Raw genomic sequence first — 21,157 nt, 5'->3', positions numbered from 1 at the left:
CGGGAATCGAACCCGGGTCGCCAATTTCGTAGCAAAGCGCAGCGCTAACCACTACACCCACCACTCTCCCACACGACAACATAATTGATCGTCGATTCATAGCATCGACCATTGATTCCACCGCCCCCTTTGTTGAAATGGTGGAAGAATCGATTCACAATTTTTGATACGAAGCGAGTATCGATTACTATGTGCGTGCTGGTTCAGTTTTAAGTTCAGTTTATTTTGGTTATAGCCCTGTGAGCCATTCGGCTCTTGAATCGGAGTGCAACCACAACAAACAAAAACACAAAAACACGAACAAGAAAAACATCTTGATTTAAAGCTTTCGTGACTGCAGTAATTCATATTCTTAGCTCTTTCGGTAAAGTCACGTTGAAGGGAAACAATAAAATATATATTTTTTATATTTTTATTGTTTAATATATATTTTATTATTTTATTGTTTCCCTTCAACGTGACTTTGCCAAAAGAGCTAAGAATAAAAAAAAACATCTTAAAGTGACTTTGTGTGACTGTGCAAACACCCCCCCCCCCCCCCCGCTCTAAGCCACTCCCACACGCTCTAAGCCACTCCCCCTGCTCTAAGCCACTCCCCCACGCTCTAAGCCACTCCCCCCGCTCTAAGCCACTCCCCCACGCTCTAAGCCACTCCCCCACGCTCTAAGCCATTCCCCCCCCCCGCTCGAATCCACTCCCGCCGTCCTAAGCCACTCTCCCCCTCCGCTCTAAGCCACTCCCCCCCCCGCTAAGCCACTCCCGCCGTCTTAAGCCACGCCCCCCTGCTATAAGCCACTCTCGCCGTCCTAAGCCAACTCCCCCCCCCCCCCCCCCCCCCCGCTATAAGCCACTCCCCCCGCTCTAAGCCACTCCCGCCGTCCTAAGCCATGCCCCTTCCGCTCTAAGCCACTCACGCCATCCTAAGCCACGCCCCCCGCCGCCGTGGCCCCTCCCCTGGAGGCGGGGCTAGTGGCTTCTAACCGCCTCATTCCTGTTTGGCGCCAGCAAGCGCGACCGCCATTGTCTTCACGGGTCTCAGGTAAATGTTTACTTTAAAACTTTCGTGGCTGAGGTAGCAGCAGCCGCCTCCTCCTCCTCACCACCTCCTCCTCACTCTCACCACCTCCTCACTCTCACCACCTCCTCACCACCTCCTCCTCACTCTCACCACCTCCTCACTCTCACCACCTCCTCCTCACTCTCATCACCTCCTCCTCACCTCCTCCTCACTCTCACCTCCTCCTCACCTCCTCACTCTCACCTCCTCACTCTCACCTCCTCTCTCTGAGGGGAAGGCGCCAAGCTCTCTCTCTCACCACACTCACGGTGTGCGCCCTTCCCTCTCTCTGTTACTCACCACCTCACCACCTCCTCACTCTCACCACCTCCTCACCACCTCCTCACTCTCACTACCTCCTCCTCACCTCACTCTCACCACCTCCTCACCTCCTCCTCACTCTCACCACCTCCTCACCACCTCCTCACTCTCACCTCCTCACTCTCACCACCTCCTCCTCACTCTCACCACCTCACTCTCACCACCTCCTCACTCACCACCTCCTCACTCTCACCTCCTCCTCACCACCTCCTCCTCACTCTCACCTCCTCCTCACCACCTCCTCACTCTCACCACCTCTCTCTGAGGGGAAGGCGCCAAGCTCTCTCTCACTCACTCACGGTGTGCGCCCTTCCCTCTCTGTTACTCACCACCTCCTCACCACCTCCTCACCACCTTCTCACCACCTCCTCACCACCTCCTCCTCACCCTCGCCTCTCTCACCGAGGGGAAGGCGCCAAGCTCTCTCTCACGAACCCTCTCTCTCTGTTCCTGACGTGGTGTACTCTGTGTGTGTGTAGATACAGTCTGTGTGTGTACACACAGTCTGTCTCTACACACAGTCTGTATGTACACACAGTCTGTCTCTACATACAGTCTGTCTCTACACACAGTCTGTATGTAGAGACAGTCTGTCTCTACATACAGTCTGTCTCTACACACAGTCTGTCTCTACATACAGTCTGTCTCTACATACAGTCTGTCTCTACACACAGTCTGTCTCTACACACAGTCTGTCTCTACACACAGTCTGTCTCTACATAGTCTGTCTCTACACACAGTCTGTCTCTACACACAGTCTGTCTCTACACACAGTCTGTCTCTACACACAGTCTGTCTCTACACACAGTCTGTCTCTACACACAGTCTGTCTCTACACACAGTCTGTCTCTACACACAGTCTGTCTCTACACACAGTCTGTCTCTACACGCAGTCTGTCTCTACACGCAGTCTGTCTCTACACGCAGTCTGTCTCTACACACAGTCTGTCTCTACACACAGTCTGTCTCTACACACAGTCTGTCTCTACACGCAGTCTGTCTCTACACGCAGTCTGTCTCTTCTTGTACACTCTCTGTGTACAGTGGCTGTGTACAGTATCGGTCTGTTTACAGTATCTCTCTGTGTACAGTATCTCTGTGTACAGTATGTGGCTGTGTACAGTATCTGTCAGTGTACAGTATCTGTCCGTGTACAGTATCTGTCAGTGTACAGTATCTGCCCTGTACAGTATCCATCCGTGTACAGTATCTGTCAGTGTACAGTATCTGTCCGTGTACAGTATCTGTCAGTGCACAGTATCTGTCCGTGTACAGTATCTGTCCGTGTACAGTATCTGCCCTCACACCCACCCACACGCTCACCTCTCCCCCACTCTCCCTCCCCCCGCAGACTGAGGGACTCAGCCACCACCACCATGGTCACCACCATCATGGTCACCTCCACCACGGCCCTCACGACCCCGCGCCCTGCCGCCGCTGCTGCTGCTGCTGCTGGCTCCCCGCACCGCTGGTGGAGCTGCTTCCTGGGAACCTTTAGACGCCTCTTCACCAACACCACCACCTCCAACACCGCCAAAAACACCAACAACAACACCACTAACACCACCAACAATTCCTCCAACACCAACAACACCGCCAAAACCACCACCTCCAACACCGCCAACAACACCACCTCCAACACCACCAAAAACACCAACAACACCACCTCCAACACCACCAAAAACACCAATAACAACACCACTAACACCACCACCTCCAACACCGCCAACAACACCACCTCCAACACCGCCAACAACACCACCGCCAAAACCATCAAAACCACCAACAACACCACCACCAACACCACCAACACCACCACCGCCGCCACCAGGGTGTTGCAGCAGGCAGCGAGAGGGCGCCGCTCCGTGGGGGAGGGCGTTGGCGGTGGCGTTGGCGGTGGCGTTGGCGTTGGCGTTGGCGAGCAACCCAGTGAGTTGGTGCTGGCGGTGGTGAGGGCGGCCGGGTCGCTGCGCCAACTCCTGACGCTGCTCGCTGCCCGTGAGGTCGACGACCAGGTGAGACCACGTGTGGGGCAGTGGGAGTCTGTGTGTGTCTGTCTGTGTGTGTGTCTGTGTGTGTCTGTGTGTGTGTGTGTCTGTTTGTGTGTCTGTGTGTGTGTGTGTCTGTGTGTGTGTGTCTGTCTGTGCTCGCTAACAGCACTTGCCCCTACAGTCTGTTCAGGCTATACGGGGGATCTTTGTCTTTGTATCTTTGTCTGTCTGTGTGCGTGTGTCTGTGTGTGTGGGGAGCGGTAGTGTAGCGGTTAGCGCTACACCGCGCTATGAACCTGGCGACCCGGGTTCGATTCCCGCTCACGGTCAACACCGGTGACGATTATCTGAACCGGTCCCGGGCCTCCCCTAGGTCGACTCAGCCTCAAATGAGTACCTGGTGTGGTGTGTAAACATCGCCACTAGGGAGACAAAGGCGGTCGGGCGTAGTGCTGGCCACCCACCCCCTCGTGTACCGTTCCGGCCTTCATAGGTGCTGCTCGCTAACAGCACTTGCCCCTACAGTCTGTTAAGGCTACACGGGGGATCTTTGTCTTGTCTGTGTGTGCATCTCCTCACCTCCGCGTGCCCCCACAGGTGTGTGTGTTCGTGTGCGTGTATGTGTGTGTCTGTATGTGTGTGTGTGTCTTGTGTGTGTGTGTCTTGTGTGTGTGTATGTGTGTGTGTGCATCTCCTCACCTCCGCGTGCCCCCACAGGTGTGTGTGTGTATGTATGTGTGTGTGTCTGTATGTGTGTGTGTGTCTTGTGTGTGTGCGTGTGTCTGTGTGTGTGTGCATCTCCTCACCTGCCCGTGCCCCCACAGGTGTGTGTGTTCGTGTGTGTGTGTCTTGTGTGTGTCTGTGTGTGTGTGTCTGTGTGTGTGTAGTCCGGCAAAACAACCCCCGACCTCCTCGCGGTGCCGGACGGGCAACTCTGTCGTGGACAGTGCTGTGGGGGAAGATCCAATTTTGATTGGCTCCTCCCCTCATGGCATATGTGTCCACCACAGGGGCTAAACGGGGGCTCTGGACGGGTGCGAGGGGCTGGTAACCCCTTCACCTTCAATTAATTACCACGAAACCACGAGTTAAACTGAAATATGTAACTAATAAGCTTGTGCCGGAGGCCCCGGGGGGCCAGGCGTCTATGACGTCTCCTGGCCAAACCCCAATTGGCGGAGCCAGGAGATTGAATACCTACCCTCGGGGCTACTCCAGAAACAACGAAAAGCCACTACGGGTGGCCACGTGGAATGTTCGAACGCTCACTGCAGAGGAGAGGCTGCCACTCCTCTGTCGGGAGCTGGACCGGTACCGCCTGGATCTATGCGGCATTCAGGAGGTCCGGTGGACCGGCTCTGGCTCCTGCCACCATGAGGGGGGACAGTCCTCTACTCGGGGCAGCAGACTGCCAAACAACAGAGTGTGGGTCTTCTTTTGAACAAAAGAATGAAGGGGGCATGGGAGCGTGGCGGTGAGGTGTGGGAAGCTGTAAGCCCCAGGCTACTTTGGGCTCGCCTTCCCATCAACCGGAGGCGAGGAATAATGGTCGTGGTTACTTATGCCCCCACCGAAGATGAACATCCGTGGAGGGATGCAGGCAAAGCCGATGAGTCAGATGCCTTCTATGACCTCCTGTCACAGGTGCTGGCTAAAGTGGCCCCTCGGGATAGAGTCATCATGTTGGGTGACTTCAATGCCCGAGTTGGTCATGATACTGGCACCTGGTCTGGAGTGATTGGAGGGCATGGGCCAGATCAGCTCAATAACAACGGTAAGAGGCTGCTAGATTTTTGTGCAGCCCATGGGCTTGTAATTACCAACACGCTGTTCCGGAATCGGCGCATCCACACAACATCATGGATGCATGCCGGGTCCAAGCAAGAACATCTGCTGGACTACATAGTGACGGACCAGCGAATGCGAGCCCATGTTCTTGACACCAGGACCTACCGTGGAGCTGATCTGCCCTCTGACCATCGACTAGTCATCTGTAAGATGCGCCTGCCATTCTTCCACTCCGGTGGTGGGTGTACACCCAGGACCCCATTCCGACCTAAAGTGGCCTGGTCTCGGTTATCTGATGAAAGTTGCAAGCGAGAATTTCATCATCGCTTGCGGCTGGGATTGGCATCGTCCCCGACTCCTCCTGATGTCGAGGGTAAATGGGCGAGGTTTAGGACTGTGACTCATGCAGCTGCAATGGCTGCTTTAGGTACGCGGTCCAGACCTCCCCAGAGACCCTGGCTGACAGAGGATGTGTTCAGGATGGTTGAGAAAAAGCGACAGGCCCACTGTCATCGGCTACAGAATCCCACGTCAGAGAATGAGGAGGCTTACCGCAGCCTTCGCTCGGAGGTTCGGAGAGCCGTGAGGCGCTGCAAGGATGGGTGGTGGTCGCGGGTTGCTGAGGAGATGGAGTCTGCCTCAGTGGCCCGTGATCACAAATCTCTATTTAACTCCATCAAAAAAGTAACCTGCAGCGCCACACCTATTACCATCATTAGGGGAAAAAACGGTGATCCAATCTCCGACCCCCAGGAACAGGTTTGCAGATTTGCTGAACATTTCTGTGAGGTCCTGGGGGAGGGAAAATCCCTCAGCCAGGAAAACATCGTGGCACAAAGTGAGGATAACCCTGCTGAGGCTGCGGTGCCTCAAATATTGGAAGAAGTCACCCCCTGTGAGTGGCTGGCTGAGGTGACATCTGCTGAGGAAGTACTGAAGGCGATCCGGAGTCTGAGACCAGGAAAGGCAGCGGGCAGAGATGATCTCCTAAGCGAAATGCTGAGGGAGGGTGGCGTTTGTGCACAGACTGCCCTATATGACATCATAACAACAGTCTGGACCACTGGACGGGTTCTGCAGGATTGGAAGGATGCCCTGGTGGTCCCCCTTTTTAAGAAGGGGGACCGCACAGACTGTAACAACTACAGGGGCATCTCACTCAGTGTGCCAGGAAAGGTCCTGGCAAGGATTATTCAGCATCGCCTTGCCAGGCACGCTGAGGAGAGGCTTGCGGAGCCCCAATGTGGTTTCAGGAAAGGGCGGTCCTGCACAGATGCCATATTTTCTGTCCGTCTGCTACAGCAGAAGTGTAGGGAATTCCAACAAGACCGACATCTCTGCTTTATTGACCTGGTCAAGGCCTATGATACCATCAGTAGGCCTGGGCTCTGGGTCGTTCTTCGTGCTTTTGGAGTACCTGACCCTCTGCTCACGATCATTAAGGACCTTCATGATGGTGAGCGGGCCCGGGTAAAACTACGTGCCCGGGAGTCAGAGCCATTCCCTGTACACCTTGGGGTGCGACAGGGATGTCCTCTGGCTCCCACATTATTTAACATCTATTTTGACCACGTAGTTCGTGAAGCCTTCAATAGCTCTACCGGGGGAATCTCCATATGGTACAGATATAATGGGAGGCTGATTGATGCCCGGGTGCGGTCAAGGGATGGCTCCCTATTGCTCAAACACATGTATGCTGATGATTTGGTAATAGCTGCTCAGTCAGAGGAGGAGTTGGAGACGCTGCTGCTGAGACTGGAGCATGCCACTAAGAGGTGGGGCCTTACCATCAGCCCCACCAAAACTAAGCACCTGCCTGGGTATTTTGTACCATCGGACACTCCACCCCCACAACTCCCAATCGGTGATGGGGCAGTTGTGGAGAAAGTGGAGAGTTTCCCATACCTGGGCAGTGTGCTTATGACTGGCTCCAGTTTAACAGCAGAGGTCTCACTCCGAATCAGTCGAGCGGCAATATCCTTTCATCGGTTGCGTAACGCTGTGTGGAAGCTACCTGGTCTGTCGCTCTGCACTAAGCGTCAGGTCTTCTCGGCCACGGTCATTCCCTCCCTTCTCTACGCTTGCGAAACGTGGACCCCCCTAATGGAACATCTTCGCTGGTTAGAAACATTTAGGCTGGCCTGCCTACGATCCATACCGGGTTGAACCAGACTGGATTGTGTGAGGAGCTCACAAATCCTTGAAAGATCTGGGCAAGGTCCCATCGGTGAGCTCCGGCGGGCAAGGCTGCGATGGCTGGGTCATGTAGCCCGCATGCCCAGCCACCGCATGCCGAAACAGCTTTTGTTCGGCCGGATTGAGGGGGCTAAGCGGGCGCTGCACGGGCTAGAGAAGAGATGGAGTGATATGGTACAGGAGGAACGTGGAGCTGAGTGGACTTGCCGATGACTGGTACCAGCGGTGTCAAGATCGGCCTCTGTGGAGGAGGCTCGTGAAGGATGCTACTGGGCAGTTGGAGGTAGTCGCCCTCCAACAACAACGGAGGGCGGAGGAGCGACGCTCACAACAACGAGCGGAGCGCCGGGTGGCGAAAGCACAGCAGGTTGGCACAGTAGGGGGCACAGGTGGTGCATCAGCCAGTCATCTCAGTCAGTCGACCCGTGGCACCTGGGTCTGCCCCGTGACCTCCTGCCAGCGGGCGTTCGACACTTCACGTGGCCTCAGGGTGCACATAGCCTGGCACAAGCGTCGTGGTGACGTCACCGCCACTTAGTGGCGAATGGCGGTTGTTATTGTTGTGTCTGTGTGTGTCTTGTGTGTGTATCTCCTCACCTCCGCGTGCCCCCACAGGTGTCTGTGTTCGTGTGCGAGGCGTTGCAAGCCCTCAGCTCCAGCCGTGTTGGTGCGTTGGCGCTTTGCAACAGGGGCGGCGTCGCCGCCCTCGCCAGCCTGCTGGGACGCACTCGAAACCCTCACGCCCTGGAGAGGATCACCGGTAACAACGCACCAGCCTTCGTGGTGACCTGCTGGTGGTGGTGATGATCTGGTGATGATGATGATGATGTGGTGATGATGATGATGTGATGACGATGATGATGATCTGGTGATGATGATGATCTGGTGATGATGATGATGATCTGGTGATGATGATCTGGTAATGATGATGATGATAATATGGTGATGATGATGATCCAGTGATGATGATGCCCCAGGCACGCTGTGCAACCTGACGTACCACGAGTCTCTGAGGGTGGCACTGGTGTGCTGCCTGCCGGCACTGGTGGAGCTCGTGATGGTGCCGGAGAGCGGCTGGATCAGCAACCGGGGAGCCTCGCCCACCTCACCCACCTCGTTCACCTCATCCACCTCGCTCACCTCATCCACCTCGCTCACCTCACCCACCTCGCTCACCTCGCTCACCTCACCCTCCTCGCCCACCTCACCCTCCTCGCCCACCTCATCCACCTCGCTCACCTCGCTCACCTCGCCCGCCTTGCCCTGCTCGCCTTCCTCGCCCTCCGCGGCATTCTGCAACACCCTGAAGTGCCTGCGGTAAGGCGCGCCGAGGCAGACGTCACGGCGGTGACGTCGTGGTTGATGTGACGTCGGTGACGTCGTGGTTGATGTGACGTCGGTGACGTCGTGGTTGACGTCACGGCGGTGACGTCAACCACAACGTCACAGCGGTGACGTCATGGTTGTTGTGACGTCGTGGTTAACGTCACGGCGGTGACGTCAACCACGACGTCACGGCGGTGACGTCGTGGTTGATGTGACGTCGGTGACGTCAGGGTTGACGTCACGGCGGTGACGTCAGGGTTGACGTCACGGCGGTGACGTCAACCACGACGTCACGGGAGTGACGTGGTTGATGTGACGTCGGTGACGTCGTGGTTGATGTGACGTCAGTGACGTCAGGGTTGACGTCACGGCGGAGACGTCGTGGTTGTTGTGACGTCCGTGACGTCGTGGTTGACGTCACGGCGGTGACGTCGTGGTTGATATCACGGCGGTGACGTCGTGGTTGATGTGACATCGGTGATGTCAGGGCTGACGTGACGGCGGTGACGTCAGGGTTGACGTCACGGTGGTGACATCAGGGTTGACGTCACGGCGGTGACGTCAGGGTTGACGTCACGGCGGTGACGTCGTGGTTGACGTGACGTTCGTGACGTTCCAGGGAGTTGAGCTCGAACATGTGGCTGAGCGTGCGGCAGTGCGAGGGGCTGGTGGACTGCATGCTGCACTTCATCCGCTCGGCACTCAAAGGGCACAACACCGAGACTCAGGTGACCCCCACACCAAGGTGCTTGTGTGTGCATGTGTGTATGTGTGTGTGCGCGTGTGTATGTGTGTATGTGTACGTGTGTGTATGTGTGTATGTATGTATGTGTGCGCATGTGTATGTATGCGTGTGTGTATGTCCACGTGTGTGTAGGTGTGTATGTATGCGTGTGTGTATGTATGTGTGTATGTGTGTGTATGTATGTGTGTGTGTATGTGTGTGTATGTATGTGTGTGTGTATGTCTGCGTGTATGTGTGCGTGTGTGTGTGTGTGTAATGTCCGCGGCGCTGGCCATCCACCCCCTCATGAGCAACTAACAGCACTGTCCCCTACGGTCTGCCACGGGCTACACGGGGGATCTTTGCCTTCATCTGCCGTGGTCTGTCTGTGTCCGCAGGCGGTGGAGGATGCAGTCTGCATCATGCACCAGCTGAGCGTGCACATCACGACCCGTAAAACAGGTGGCCACTGTCACCCCCCTCACTCACACCTTCACTCACACCCTCACTCCCCTCTCACACCCTCACTCACTCCCCTCTCACTCCCTCACTCACTCCCCTCTCACTCACACCCTCACTCACTCCCTTACTCACTCCCCTCTCACTCACTCCCTCACTCACTCCCTCACTCCCTCACTCACTCCCTCACTTACTCACTCACTCCCCTCTCACTCACTCACACCCCTCTCACACCCTCATTCACACCCTCACTCACACCCTCACTCACTCCCTCACTCACTCACACCCCTCTCACACCCTCACTCACACCCTCACTCACACCCTCACTCACACACTCACTCACACCCTCACTCACACCCTCACTCACACCCTCACTCACTCACTCACACCCTCACTCACACCCTCACTCACACACACTCACTCACTCACACCCTCACTCACACCCTCACTCACACCCTCACTCACCCCCTCTCCCCCTCCCTCCCCCCTCCCTTCCCCCTCCCTCCTCCCCGCGGTCAGTCCTGAGTCGCAGCACTCACAGATACAGCAGCAGCCTCCTTCCCTTCCTCCTTCTCATCCTCGCCTCCTCCTCCACCTCCTGCTCATCCTCCTCCCCCCCTCCTCCCCCTCCTCGACCTCCTCCTCCCCCTCCTTCACCCCCTCCTTCTCACTCTTCTCCCCCTCACCCCCCTCCTCATACCCCTCCCTCCTCCTCCTCACAGTGAGTCCTGAAACTGCGCGCCTACTTCTCTCTGTGTAGTGTATAGTGTAGTGTACAGTGTAGTGTACAGTGTAGTGTATATTCGTGTCGTGTGTAGTGTAATGTATAGTTAGTGTATAGTCGTGTATAGTGTACATAATAGAGTTTTTTTGGGTTAGATCACGTAAATATATAAATGTTGAGTCGTTAAAACCCACCACCACCCGACACAGCCACCTAGTAAGGGTTGTCACGTAAACAGAACGTGGCCAATTCGTCACTAGTACAGCACTAGTGTGTAGTGTATAGTGTAGTGTATAGTGTAGTGTAGTAGTGTGTAGTGTAGTGTCTACTAGTGTAGTGTATAGTGTATAGTAGTGTAGTGTATAGTAGTGTATAGTGTAGTGTATAGTAGTGTAGTGTATAGTAGTATATAGTGTAGTGTATAGTGTAGTGTATAGTGTCTTGTATAGTGTAGTGTATAGTAGTGTATAGTGTAGTTTATAGTGTATAGTAGTGTATAGTGTTGTGTATAGTGTAGTGTACTGGTACAGATTCCTTGTAAAAGGTTTCAGTTTGGTGTTTTAACATCTTAACACAGCTGTTTTGTTGCCAGAAAAAGGGGAAAAACGTATTATCAGTGTAGTGTATGGTAGTGTGGTGTAGTGTATAGTGTAGTATAGTAGTTTAGTGTAGTCTGTAGTGTAGTTTATAGTGTAATATAATGTGTTGTGTATGGTATAGAGTGTAGTGTAGTCTGCAGTGTATAGTAGTGTAGTGTATAGTAGTGTAGTGTATGGTAGTGTGGTGTATAGTGTAGTGTATAGTAGTGTATAGTGTAGTGTATAGTAGTGTAGTGTATTCTGCAGTGTATAGTAGTGTAGTGTATAGTACTGTATAGTAGTGTAGTAGTGTATAGTATTGTGTATAGTAGTGTAGTGTATGGTAGTGTGGTGTGTAGTAGTTTATGATGTACGGGCGTTGTGCAGGCTGTGAGCTGCTGTACCAACCCGACGCGGTCAGCTGCTACGTGTCCCTGCTGCAGCAGTCACACAACCCGGTCGTCCTGGAATCGGCAACCAGCATCATCTACACCCTGGCCAGCAGAGACACCGAGGTGGGGGCTCACTGCACCATAAAACCAACACCCGCGCCAGGCCGTGTGCACGTCTAGGGCCGGCAGGAGGTCGCGGTGCGGACCCGCCAGGTGCCGTGGGGTCAACCGACTGAGGAGATGACCGCCGGCCGTTGCACCACCACCCGTGCCCCCAACTGCGCCAACTCGCCGCGTTTTAGCCACCCCGGCGCTCCGCTCGTTATTGTGAGCGTCGCTCCTCCTGCCCCCGTTCGCTAACAACGCTCCCTAGCAACACTCGCTACTAAAGCTCCCTAGCAACGCTCGCTACCAACGCTCGCTACTAACGCTCCCTAACAACGCTCCCTAGTAACGTTCGATACCAACGCTCCCTAGCAACACTCGCTACTAACGCTCGCTATCGACGCTCCCTACCAACGCTCCCTACCAATGCTCGCTATCGACGCTCCCTACCAACGCTCCCTACCAACGCTCGCTACCAACGCTCCCTACCAACGCTCGCTACCAACGCTCCCTACCAACGCTCGCTACCAACGCTCGCTAGCAACGCTCGCTACTAACGCTCCCTAGCAACGCTCGCTACTAACGCTCCCTAACAACGCTCGCTAGCAACGCTCGCTACCAACGCTCCCTAACAACGCTCCCTACCAACGCTCCCTAACAACGCTCCCTAGCAACACTCGCTACTAACGCTCCCTACCAACGCTCGCTACCAACGCTCGCTAGCAACGCTCGCTACTAACGCTCCCTAGCAACGCTCGCTACTAACGCTCCCTAGCAATGCTCGCTACTAACGCTCCCTAGCAACGCTCCCTGCCAACGCTCGCTAGCAACGCTCGCTCGCAACGCTCGCTAGCAACGCTCGCTAGCAATGCTCACTAACAACGCTCCCTAGCAACGTGGTTGTCGCTCACTGCGGGGGGCTGCCCTGCCTCCTGAAGCAGCTGCGGAGCCATCGACGGCTGCTGGCGTTCACCTCGGTCAACGCTGTGCGAGTCCTCGCTCGGAATGACCCCAACAGCCAGAGACTCATCAGTGGGACGCGGGGGAGGTGGTGATGGGGGGTGGAGGGAGGTGGTGATGGGGGTGGTGATAGAGGTGATGGGGGGGAGGGAGGTGGCGATGGGGGTGGTGATAGAGGTGATGGGAGGGAGGTGGTGATGGGGGTGGTGATAGAGGTGATGGGAGGGAGGTGATGATGGAGATGTGGATGGAGGTGATGATGGTGGTGATGGAGGTGATGATGATGATTCAGGTGGTGATGGGAGTGGTGATGGAGGTGGTGATGTAGGTGATGATTCAGGTGGTGATGGGGGTGGTGATGGAGGTCATGACGATGATGATTCAGGTGGTGATGGGGGTGGTGATGGAGGCCGCTCACCACCGTCTCCCCGCACTCCCCAGGGCTGTACAATGGCGTGAGGATCCTCACCCTGATGCTGCCGGTTGTTGGCGAGGGTGGTGAGGGTGGTGAGGGTGGCGTGGAGGGTGGTGATGGTGGTGGTGAGGGTGATGGTGAGGGTGAGGGTGGTGGTGAGGGTGGTGAGGGTGGTGAGGGTGAGTGTGGTGAGGAGGGTGGTGGTGAGGGTGGTGAGGGTGAGGGTGGCGAGGGTGGTGGTGAGGGTGCTGAGGGTGGTGAGGGTGGTGAGGGTGGTGAGGGTGGTGGTGAGGCCTCCCGGCTGGGTGAGGACAGGGTGTCGGCGGTGCTCTGGGCGCTCACTGCGCTGGTGTGCGGCAGCGCCGCCAACGCTCAGCGCCTGCAGGCCAGCGGTGGCGTGGGGCGAGTCGTGGACATCCACACCAGCCGGTGGGTGGGGGGGAAGTACACACTCACCACTCACACTCACCACACTCACTCACCACACTCACTCACCACTCTCACTCACCACTCACACTCACCACTCTCTCACTCACCACTCACACTCACCATCACTCACCACTCACACTCACCACTCACTCACCACACACACTCACTCACACTCACCACTCTCTCACTCACCACTCACACTCACCACCATCACTCACCACTCACACTCACCACTCACTCACCACTCTCACTCACTCACCATTCTCTCACTCACCACTCACCACTCTCACTCACCACTCACTCACCACTCACACTCACCACTCACTCACCACTCACTCACCACTCACTCATCACGCTCACCACGCTCACCACTCTCACCACGCTCACCACCCTCACCACACTCACCACTCTCACCACTCTCATCACTCTCACCACGCTCACCACTCTCACCACGCTCACCACCCTCACTACTCTCACCACTCTCACCACGCTCACCACGCTCACCACGCTCACCACTCTCACCACCCACACTCACCACCACTCTCACCACTCTCACCACCCACACTCACCACACACACTCACCACTCTCACTCACCACGCTCACCACTCTCACCACACTCACCACTCTCACCACTCTCACCACCCACACTCACCACACACACTCACCACTCTCACTCACCACGCTCACCACTCTCACCACACTCACCACTCTCATCACTCTCACCACGCTCACCACGCTCACCACCCACACTCACCACCACTCACCAGGCGTGGTGCTGACCACCCACCACGTGGTATGTCACAGCGCCGGCTGTCATAGGCGCTACTGCTCGCTACTAACAGCACTTACCCCTACATTCCGCTGAGGCTACACAGCTGGGGATCTTTGGCTTTGTGTGTGTGTGTGTGTATCTGCGTGTGTGTATCTGTGTGTGTGTCTGTGTGTATCTGTGTTTGTGTCTGTGTGTATGTGTCTATGTGTATCTGTATGTATCTGTGTGTGTGTCTGTGTGTGTGTATCTGTGTGTGTGTGTGTGTCTGTGTGTATCTGTGTGTGTGTATCTGTGTGTGTCTGTGTGTGTGTGTGTCTGGCCTTCATAGGTGCTCGCAAACAGCACTTGCCCCTACAGTCTGTTAAGGCTATATGGGGGATCTTTGTCTTTGTGTCTGTGTGTGTGTCTGTGTGTGTGTCTGTGTGTGTATCTGTGAGTGTGTACTTGTATGTGGGAGCGGTAGTGTAGCGGTTAGCGCTACGCCGCGCTAGGAACCTGGCGACCCGGGTTCGATTCCCGCTCAATGGCCAACACCAGTGATGATTATCTGAACCGGTTCTGAGTCTCCCCTAGGTCGACTCAGCCTCAAATGAGTACCCGGTGCTGTGTGTAGCAAACATCGCCACTAGGGAGACAAAGGCGGTCGGGCGTGGTTCTGGCCACCCACCCCCTCGCGTGCCGTTACCGGCCTTCACAGGCGCTCGCTAACGGCACCACTCGCCCCTACGGTATGTTAAGGCTACACGGTGGACCTTTGTATCTTTGTTGAGCGTCTGTGGCGGGCGTGTGTCCGTGCTTGCTGCTGCCTCAGGACGGCGCTGAGCCAGGATCGGTTTGCCGCCAAGGTTCTGCTCGCCGCTCTCTGGGCTCACCGCGAGTTGCACGACAGCTTCAGGAATGGCGGCTGGGGCAGGGAGCACTTCCTGTCGCAGAGATGCCTGGAGCGGCAGCGGCAGCAGCAGCGCCAGCAGCAGTGGCAGCAGCAGCACCACCAGTGGCAGCGCCAGTGGCAGTGGCAGCTGTGGCAGCTGCGGCAGCAGCAGCAGCAGCTGCAGCAGCGGCAGTAGCGGCAGCTGTGGCAGCGGCAGCTAAGGCAGCTAAGGCAGCTGAGGCAGCAGCAGCAGCAGCAGTAGTAGTAGTGGTTGTAGCAGTAGTGGTAGTTGATGATGATGTTGTTGTTGATGTTGTTGATGTTGTTGTTGATGATGTTGTTGATGATGTTGTTTATGATGTTGATGTTGTTGATGATGTTGTTGTTGATGATGATGTTGTTGATACTCTTTGGTTCTATTGGGTAAAGTCACGTAGGTGAAAATAAAATAACAAAAAATCACGACGTTTCGGCCAGAACACAAGCGGCCTTCATAAGGTGAAGGGACGAGACTGTCTGGAGGACAGCGCTGGAGTGGAAGAAGCCACGCTTAGATCACGACCTTTAAGCTGTGTGAGAAGAAAAACACAAATTGCCTTGACAAAGGAATTAGCATATAATTTAGCATTGAAATGGCTCATTGAAATAGCTAAGTGAAAGTATACACATCCGCAGAGGTACCCCTTGACAAAGGAATTAACGCAGGAGTGGAAGAAGCCACGCTTAGATCACGACCTTTAAGCTGTGTGAGAAGAAAAAGGCCAAGTGCCTTGACAAAGGAATTAGCATATAATTTAGCATTGAAATGGCTCATTGAAATAGCTAAGTTAAAGTATACACATCCGCAGAGGTACCCCTTGACCAAGGAATTAGCATAGAATTTAGCATTGAAATAGCTGAGTGATTAGCTTGTAACTGGTCACAGAAACAGCTATGTTAAAGTTAGAGCATATACATTCACCGAGGCACCTAGTACTCATCAAACAGGAGAATTTAGCGAAACACAACCACGCTCAGACATCGGACCTGTGTGCGAGCAAACAAAGTGTTCTGACAAAGAAATTAGCATAAAAATTAGCATTTGATTGGCGGATTTTAGGAAAGAGGTGGTGTACGTGCCGGTGGACTTGCAGTTTGGCGCGGGGCGGGGGGGGGAAAGGGGGGAGGGGGAGTTTACCTATTGATGGTGTGAAAAGGGGGAATTTATAAGAGCTGCGAAAGTTTGGGGTACCACTACTTGAAAAATATACTGTACCATTGAAATTAGTTTAATGTTTAGTTCGATTTAGAACATCTTTCCAATGGTTGCTTAATTTGAAACCATCCTCTCGGTTTAAATTGTGTCTGTGTTTGTAGATCTGAATTGCTTCATGAACAAATCTCTCAAAAGCCCATGGGTTTACAAAGAACCTTGGTATCGGAGAAAATTATATCGTGATCCCCCACAGCGTTGTAACAGTGATCAGCTACGGCAGAAGAATTCGTTTTCAACCGAGAGGATGGTTTCAAATTAAGCAACCATTGGAAAGATGTTCTAAATCGAACTAAACATTAAACTAATTTCAGTGGTACAGTATATTTTTCAAGTAGTGGTACCCCAAACTTTCGCAGCTCTTATAAATTCCCCCTTTTCACACCATCAATAGGTAAACTCCCCATCCCCCCTTTCCCCCCCCCCCACGCCAAACTGCAAGTCCACCGGCATGTACACCACCTCTTTCCTAAAATCCGCCAATCAAATGCTAATTTTTATGCTAATTTCTTTGTCAGAACACCTTGTTTGCTCGCACACAGGTACGATGTCTGAGCATGGTTGTGTTTCGCTAAATTATCCTGTTTGATGAGTACTAGGTGCCTCGGTGAATGTATATGCTCTAACTTTAACATAGCTATTTCTGTGACCAGTTACAAGCTAATTACTCAGCTATTTCAATGCTAAATTTGATGCTAATTCCTTGGTCAAGGGGTACCTCTGCGGATGTGTATACTTTAACTTAGCTATTTCAATGAGCCATTTCAATGCTAAATTATATGCTAATTCCTTTGTCAAGGCACTTGGCCTTTTTCTTCTCACACAGCTTAAAGGTCGTGATCTAAGCGTGGCTTCTTCCACTCCAGCGCTAATTCCTTTGTCAAGGGGTACCTCTGCGGATGTGTATACTTTAACTTAGCTATTTCAATGAGCCATTTCAATGCTAAATTATATGCTAATTCCTTTGTCAAGGCGCGTGGTCTTTTTCTTCTCACACAGCTTAAAGGTCGTGATCTAAGTGTGGCTTCTTCCACTCCAGCGCTGTCCTCCAGACAGTCTCGTCCCTTCACCTGATGAAGGCCGCTTGTGTTGTGGCCGAAACGTCGTGATTTTTTGTTATTTTATTTTCACCTACGTGACTTTACCCAATAGAACCAAAGAGTATGGATCCTAGCAGTCACGAAAGCTTTAAATCTAGAAGAGATGTTGATGATGTTGATGTTGTTGATGATGTTGTTGATGATGATGTTGTTGATGGTGTTGATGATGTTGATGGTGTTGTTGATAATGATGTTGATGGTGTTGATGTTGTTGATGGTGTTGTTGATAATGATGATGTTGATGGTGTTGATGGTGTTGATGTTGTTGATGGTGTTTATAATGTTGTTGATTTAAAAGCTTTCGTGCCCGCAGGAATTCATATTCTTTGGGTAAAGTCACGCAGATAGAACAATAAAATACAAAAAACCCACGAAGTTTCGATCTCCCCTGCCACCCTTTTCCTGATGTCGACCGCTTGTGTTGCGATCGAAACGTCGTGATATTTTAAATTATTTTTGTATTCACTTTATGATTTTATTGTTCTGTGCGACTTTACCGAAAAACCCAAAGAATATAATCGCGTTGTTTATGATGTTGATTGGGAATTTCCAGCGATGCGTCGCACTCAAATTTTAAATATTAATTCACTCTTCAACGTCACAATTTTTTTTACCGATTGGCCGTGTCGGGTGGTGTGAGGTTTGCGACACATTTTTACTTACGCGATCGTACCCAGAAATCCTCATTATGAATAAATACGTGTTAAACTGATGTTGTTGTTGTTCCACTCCGCACTTCCACAGTTTGGGTTGCATGTTACAAAATCGCCACACTCGACAGCGGCATTGTGACCATGTCTCTGGACTTGGTCACATGTCCAGGCGTGTAACTCACGCAGACGCTCGGACCTACTGACCAACCCACTTAGCCACTCACCCACCAACTCTCCCACCCACCCACCCACTCATTTACCCACCCACTCAGTCACACACCCACTCACTCACCCACCCACTCATTTACCCACTCACCCACTCAGTCACACACCCACTCATTCACCCATGCATGGACTAGTGGCCACGGGAGGTAATGACAGGAGAGTCATCCTGCAGTGAGTGGACTAGTGGCCACGGGAGGTAATGACAGGAGAGTCAGCCTGCAGTGTGAGTGGACTAGTGGCCACGGGAGGTAATGACAGGAGAGTCAGCCTGCAGTGTGAGTGGACTAGTGGCCACAGGAGGTAATGACAGGAGAATCAGCCTGTAGTGTGAGTGGACTAGTGGCCATGGGGGGTAATGACAGGAGAGTCAGCCTGCAGTGTGAGTGGACTAGTGACCATGGGGGGTAATGACAGGAGACTCAGCCTGCGGTGTGAGTGGACTACTTTTTTTAGACCATCTATAGGCCACACACATTCTGGGTGTGCATGATTTCCGCCGAATATCTACACTTGGCCAACAGCAAAAACAAACACAAAATCCAAAATAACTGTGCTGCAATACACGACCGTGACACGCAAACCTCGCCTGGCTAAAGGAAAACGATGCCTTATCTTTCCCGATGCAGGTGTACTAACTGACTCGGAGAGACACTAAGAGCAGGAGGCGCTCTGTTTATTAAAACGGCCTTAACAGTTCACACTTGCTCGCTACGGTTCCCGGTCAGGGCAGCCGGTAGACCGCCTGGCCGGCGACGCCGAGACGGTGGCGAAGACTCCAGCGGCACAACGGAGACCTCGCTGCTCCAAACGGACGGCCCCCCCAGTTCCCTCTCATACTGTCGGCGTGGCTCCCCCGCCCCCCCCCCCCCCACCACGGCCACGCGCACAAAGACAGACGTCACATTTCGATTTGAAGCTTTCGTGACTGCAAGGATTCATTTTCTTTGGTTCTTTCGGTAAAGTCACCACCACGTAGAATGAGAATAAAATAACAAATTGATAAAATAAAATAACACAATACAATTCTCACGACGTTTCGGCCACAACACAAGCGGCCTTCATCAGACAGTCTCGTCCCTTCGCCTGATGAAGGCCCGCTTGTGTTGTGGCCGAAAATTCGTGAGAATTTTATTGTGTTATTTTGTTTTATCAATTTATTATTTTATTCTCATTCTACGTGGTGGTGACTTTACCGAAAGAACCAAAGAAGACAGACGTCACGCTCGCACACAAAGACAGACGTCACGCTCGCACACAAAGACAGACGTCACGCTCGCACACAAAGACAGACGTCACACACACAAAGACAGACGTCACGCTCGTACACAAAGACAGACGTCATGCTCACACACAAAGACAGAAGTCACGCTCGCACACAAAGACAGACGTCACACACACAAAGACAGACGTCACGTACACAAAGACAGACGTCACGCACACAAAGACAGACGTCACGCACACAAAGACAGACGTCACGCTCGCACACAAAGACACGTCACGCACACAAAGACAGACGTCACGCTCGCACACAAAGACGGGCACGCAGGCACCTTGCTCAGTGCTGGCTCCTCTGGTTGAGTTTTTTCTCTCCCCACCTCGACAGCGAGGAGCCCGCGGCCGCCCCGACAGATCCCCGAAGCCTTGGTGCTTGGGGGGAGTAGCGGTGGAGCGGCGGTGAGCGCGCCGTGCTACACGCCCACCCAAGGTTAGTTCCCACTCCTGGCCAACATCGCCGTCGATTATCTAAAGGCGGTTCTAATTCTTCCCTAGATCGAGCGACCAAACTCGGCCTTGGCTGAGTAACCGGTGCCGTGTGCAGACATCAACAGCCCGGGCGTCGCGTTGGCCATTCAACCCCCTCGCGTGTGCCGTTGCCGGCCTCGATAGGCGCTAACAGCGCTTGCCCCGGCAGTCTGTGATCTAAACCCGCGGGACTCTGGCACAAAATACAAAGAGGGCAATGAGCGAGGACATCCTCCACGGAGCTCGATGGCAAAAGACAAACCTCGACTTGAAGCTTTCGCGACTGCAAGGATTCATCTTCTTTGGTTCTTTCGGTAAAGTCACCACCACGTAGAATGAGAATAAAATAATAAAATAACGCGATAAAATTCTCACGTCGTCCCGACAGTTTCTGTACCTTTCACCTGAAGACGGCCGCTTGCGTTGTGGCCGAAACGTCGTGAGAATTTTATCGCGTTATTTTATTATTTTATTCTCACTCTACACGGCGGTGACTTTACCGAAAGAACCAAAGAAGATGAACCTCGACGTCAACTTTTCTGATGTCACCTTCAGACTGGGCCCGCATCCTCCTTCAGGACAAAACTGCACTCCATTGGTGGAAAAGACCTCACGTCTACGGGACTACCAACGCCCCCACAGGGACAACCTGCATGCCCCTTGCTTAAGAGATCCTACGTTAAATATGCTGTTATGCTTTACAGCTTCTTAAATTTACTTAGGAAAATTAACCAAAGCTTATGGATGCACAAATAGAAGCCTAAACGAAAATCTTGGGAGACATTGAGACTACAAATCGAGTCTTTTCTGTTTCCTTGATGCACCTGCCAGTACTAGGAAGACTTTTGTTTTCAAACTGCTCCTCGCTAAGGTTCGCCAGAGAGAGAAAATTGGTCTAGCTGTGGCATCATCGGGGATTGCTGTGTGAGTCGATGTGTGTGTCTTTGAGTCCATGTCTGTGCATTTAGGTCCGTGTGTGTGTGTGTAAGTCGATGTGTGTCTATGTCTTTTTTGCCCGGGCAACGCCAGATGTCTGTGTGTGTACGTCCATGTGTGTAAGTCCAAGTGTGCGTGT

At 53.2% G+C, this 21,157-nt stretch overlaps 1 protein-coding gene across 2 annotated transcripts; it reads left to right on the top strand.

Annotated features, from left to right (window-relative positions):
• Nucleotides 1-861: 861 nt before the first annotated feature.
• Nucleotides 862-11,786, top strand: LOC142912388 (uncharacterized). Of its 2 annotated transcripts, XM_076060556.1 has the most exons (7): nucleotides 862-1,039; nucleotides 2,730-3,393; nucleotides 7,969-8,113; nucleotides 8,331-8,670; nucleotides 9,299-9,407; nucleotides 9,802-9,865; nucleotides 11,552-11,786. In XM_076060556.1, exons 2-7 carry the CDS (start codon nucleotides 2,755-2,757, stop codon nucleotides 11,734-11,736), a joined length of 1,482 nt encoding a protein of 493 aa, XP_075916671.1. In that variant the 5' UTR covers nucleotides 862-1,039; nucleotides 2,730-2,754; the 3' UTR covers nucleotides 11,737-11,786. The 2 variants fall into 2 exon arrangements, with proteins under 2 accessions (XP_075916671.1, XP_075916672.1); XM_076060557.1 differs by lacking the exon at nucleotides 862-1,039 and having other exon boundaries at nucleotides 2,592-3,393.
• Nucleotides 11,787-21,157: the final 9,371 nt, after the last annotated feature.

This window comes from Petromyzon marinus, unplaced genomic scaffold (assembly GCF_048934315.1).
Source record: "Petromyzon marinus isolate PM22_M1 ecotype Great Lakes invasive population unplaced genomic scaffold, UKy_Petmar_22M1.pri1.0 PM_G_Scaffold_20, whole genome shotgun sequence".
Classification (NCBI taxonomy): domain Eukaryota; kingdom Metazoa; phylum Chordata; class Hyperoartia; order Petromyzontiformes; family Petromyzontidae; genus Petromyzon; species Petromyzon marinus.
This window is presented reverse-complemented; position numbering and strand designations above follow the sequence as displayed.

Coding starts and splice junctions, on each gene's coding strand:
- LOC142912388 (XM_076060556.1), top strand. CDS start 2,755: ATGGTCACCACCATCATGGTCACCTCCACCACGGCCCTCACGACCCCG. Junction 8,671..9,298: donor AACACCCTGAAGTGCCTGCG/GTAAGGCGCGCC, acceptor GTGACGTTCCAG/GGAGTTGAGCTCGAACATGT. Junction 9,866..11,551: donor CATCACGACCCGTAAAACAG/GTGGCCACTGTC, acceptor GGCGTTGTGCAG/GCTGTGAGCTGCTGTACCAA.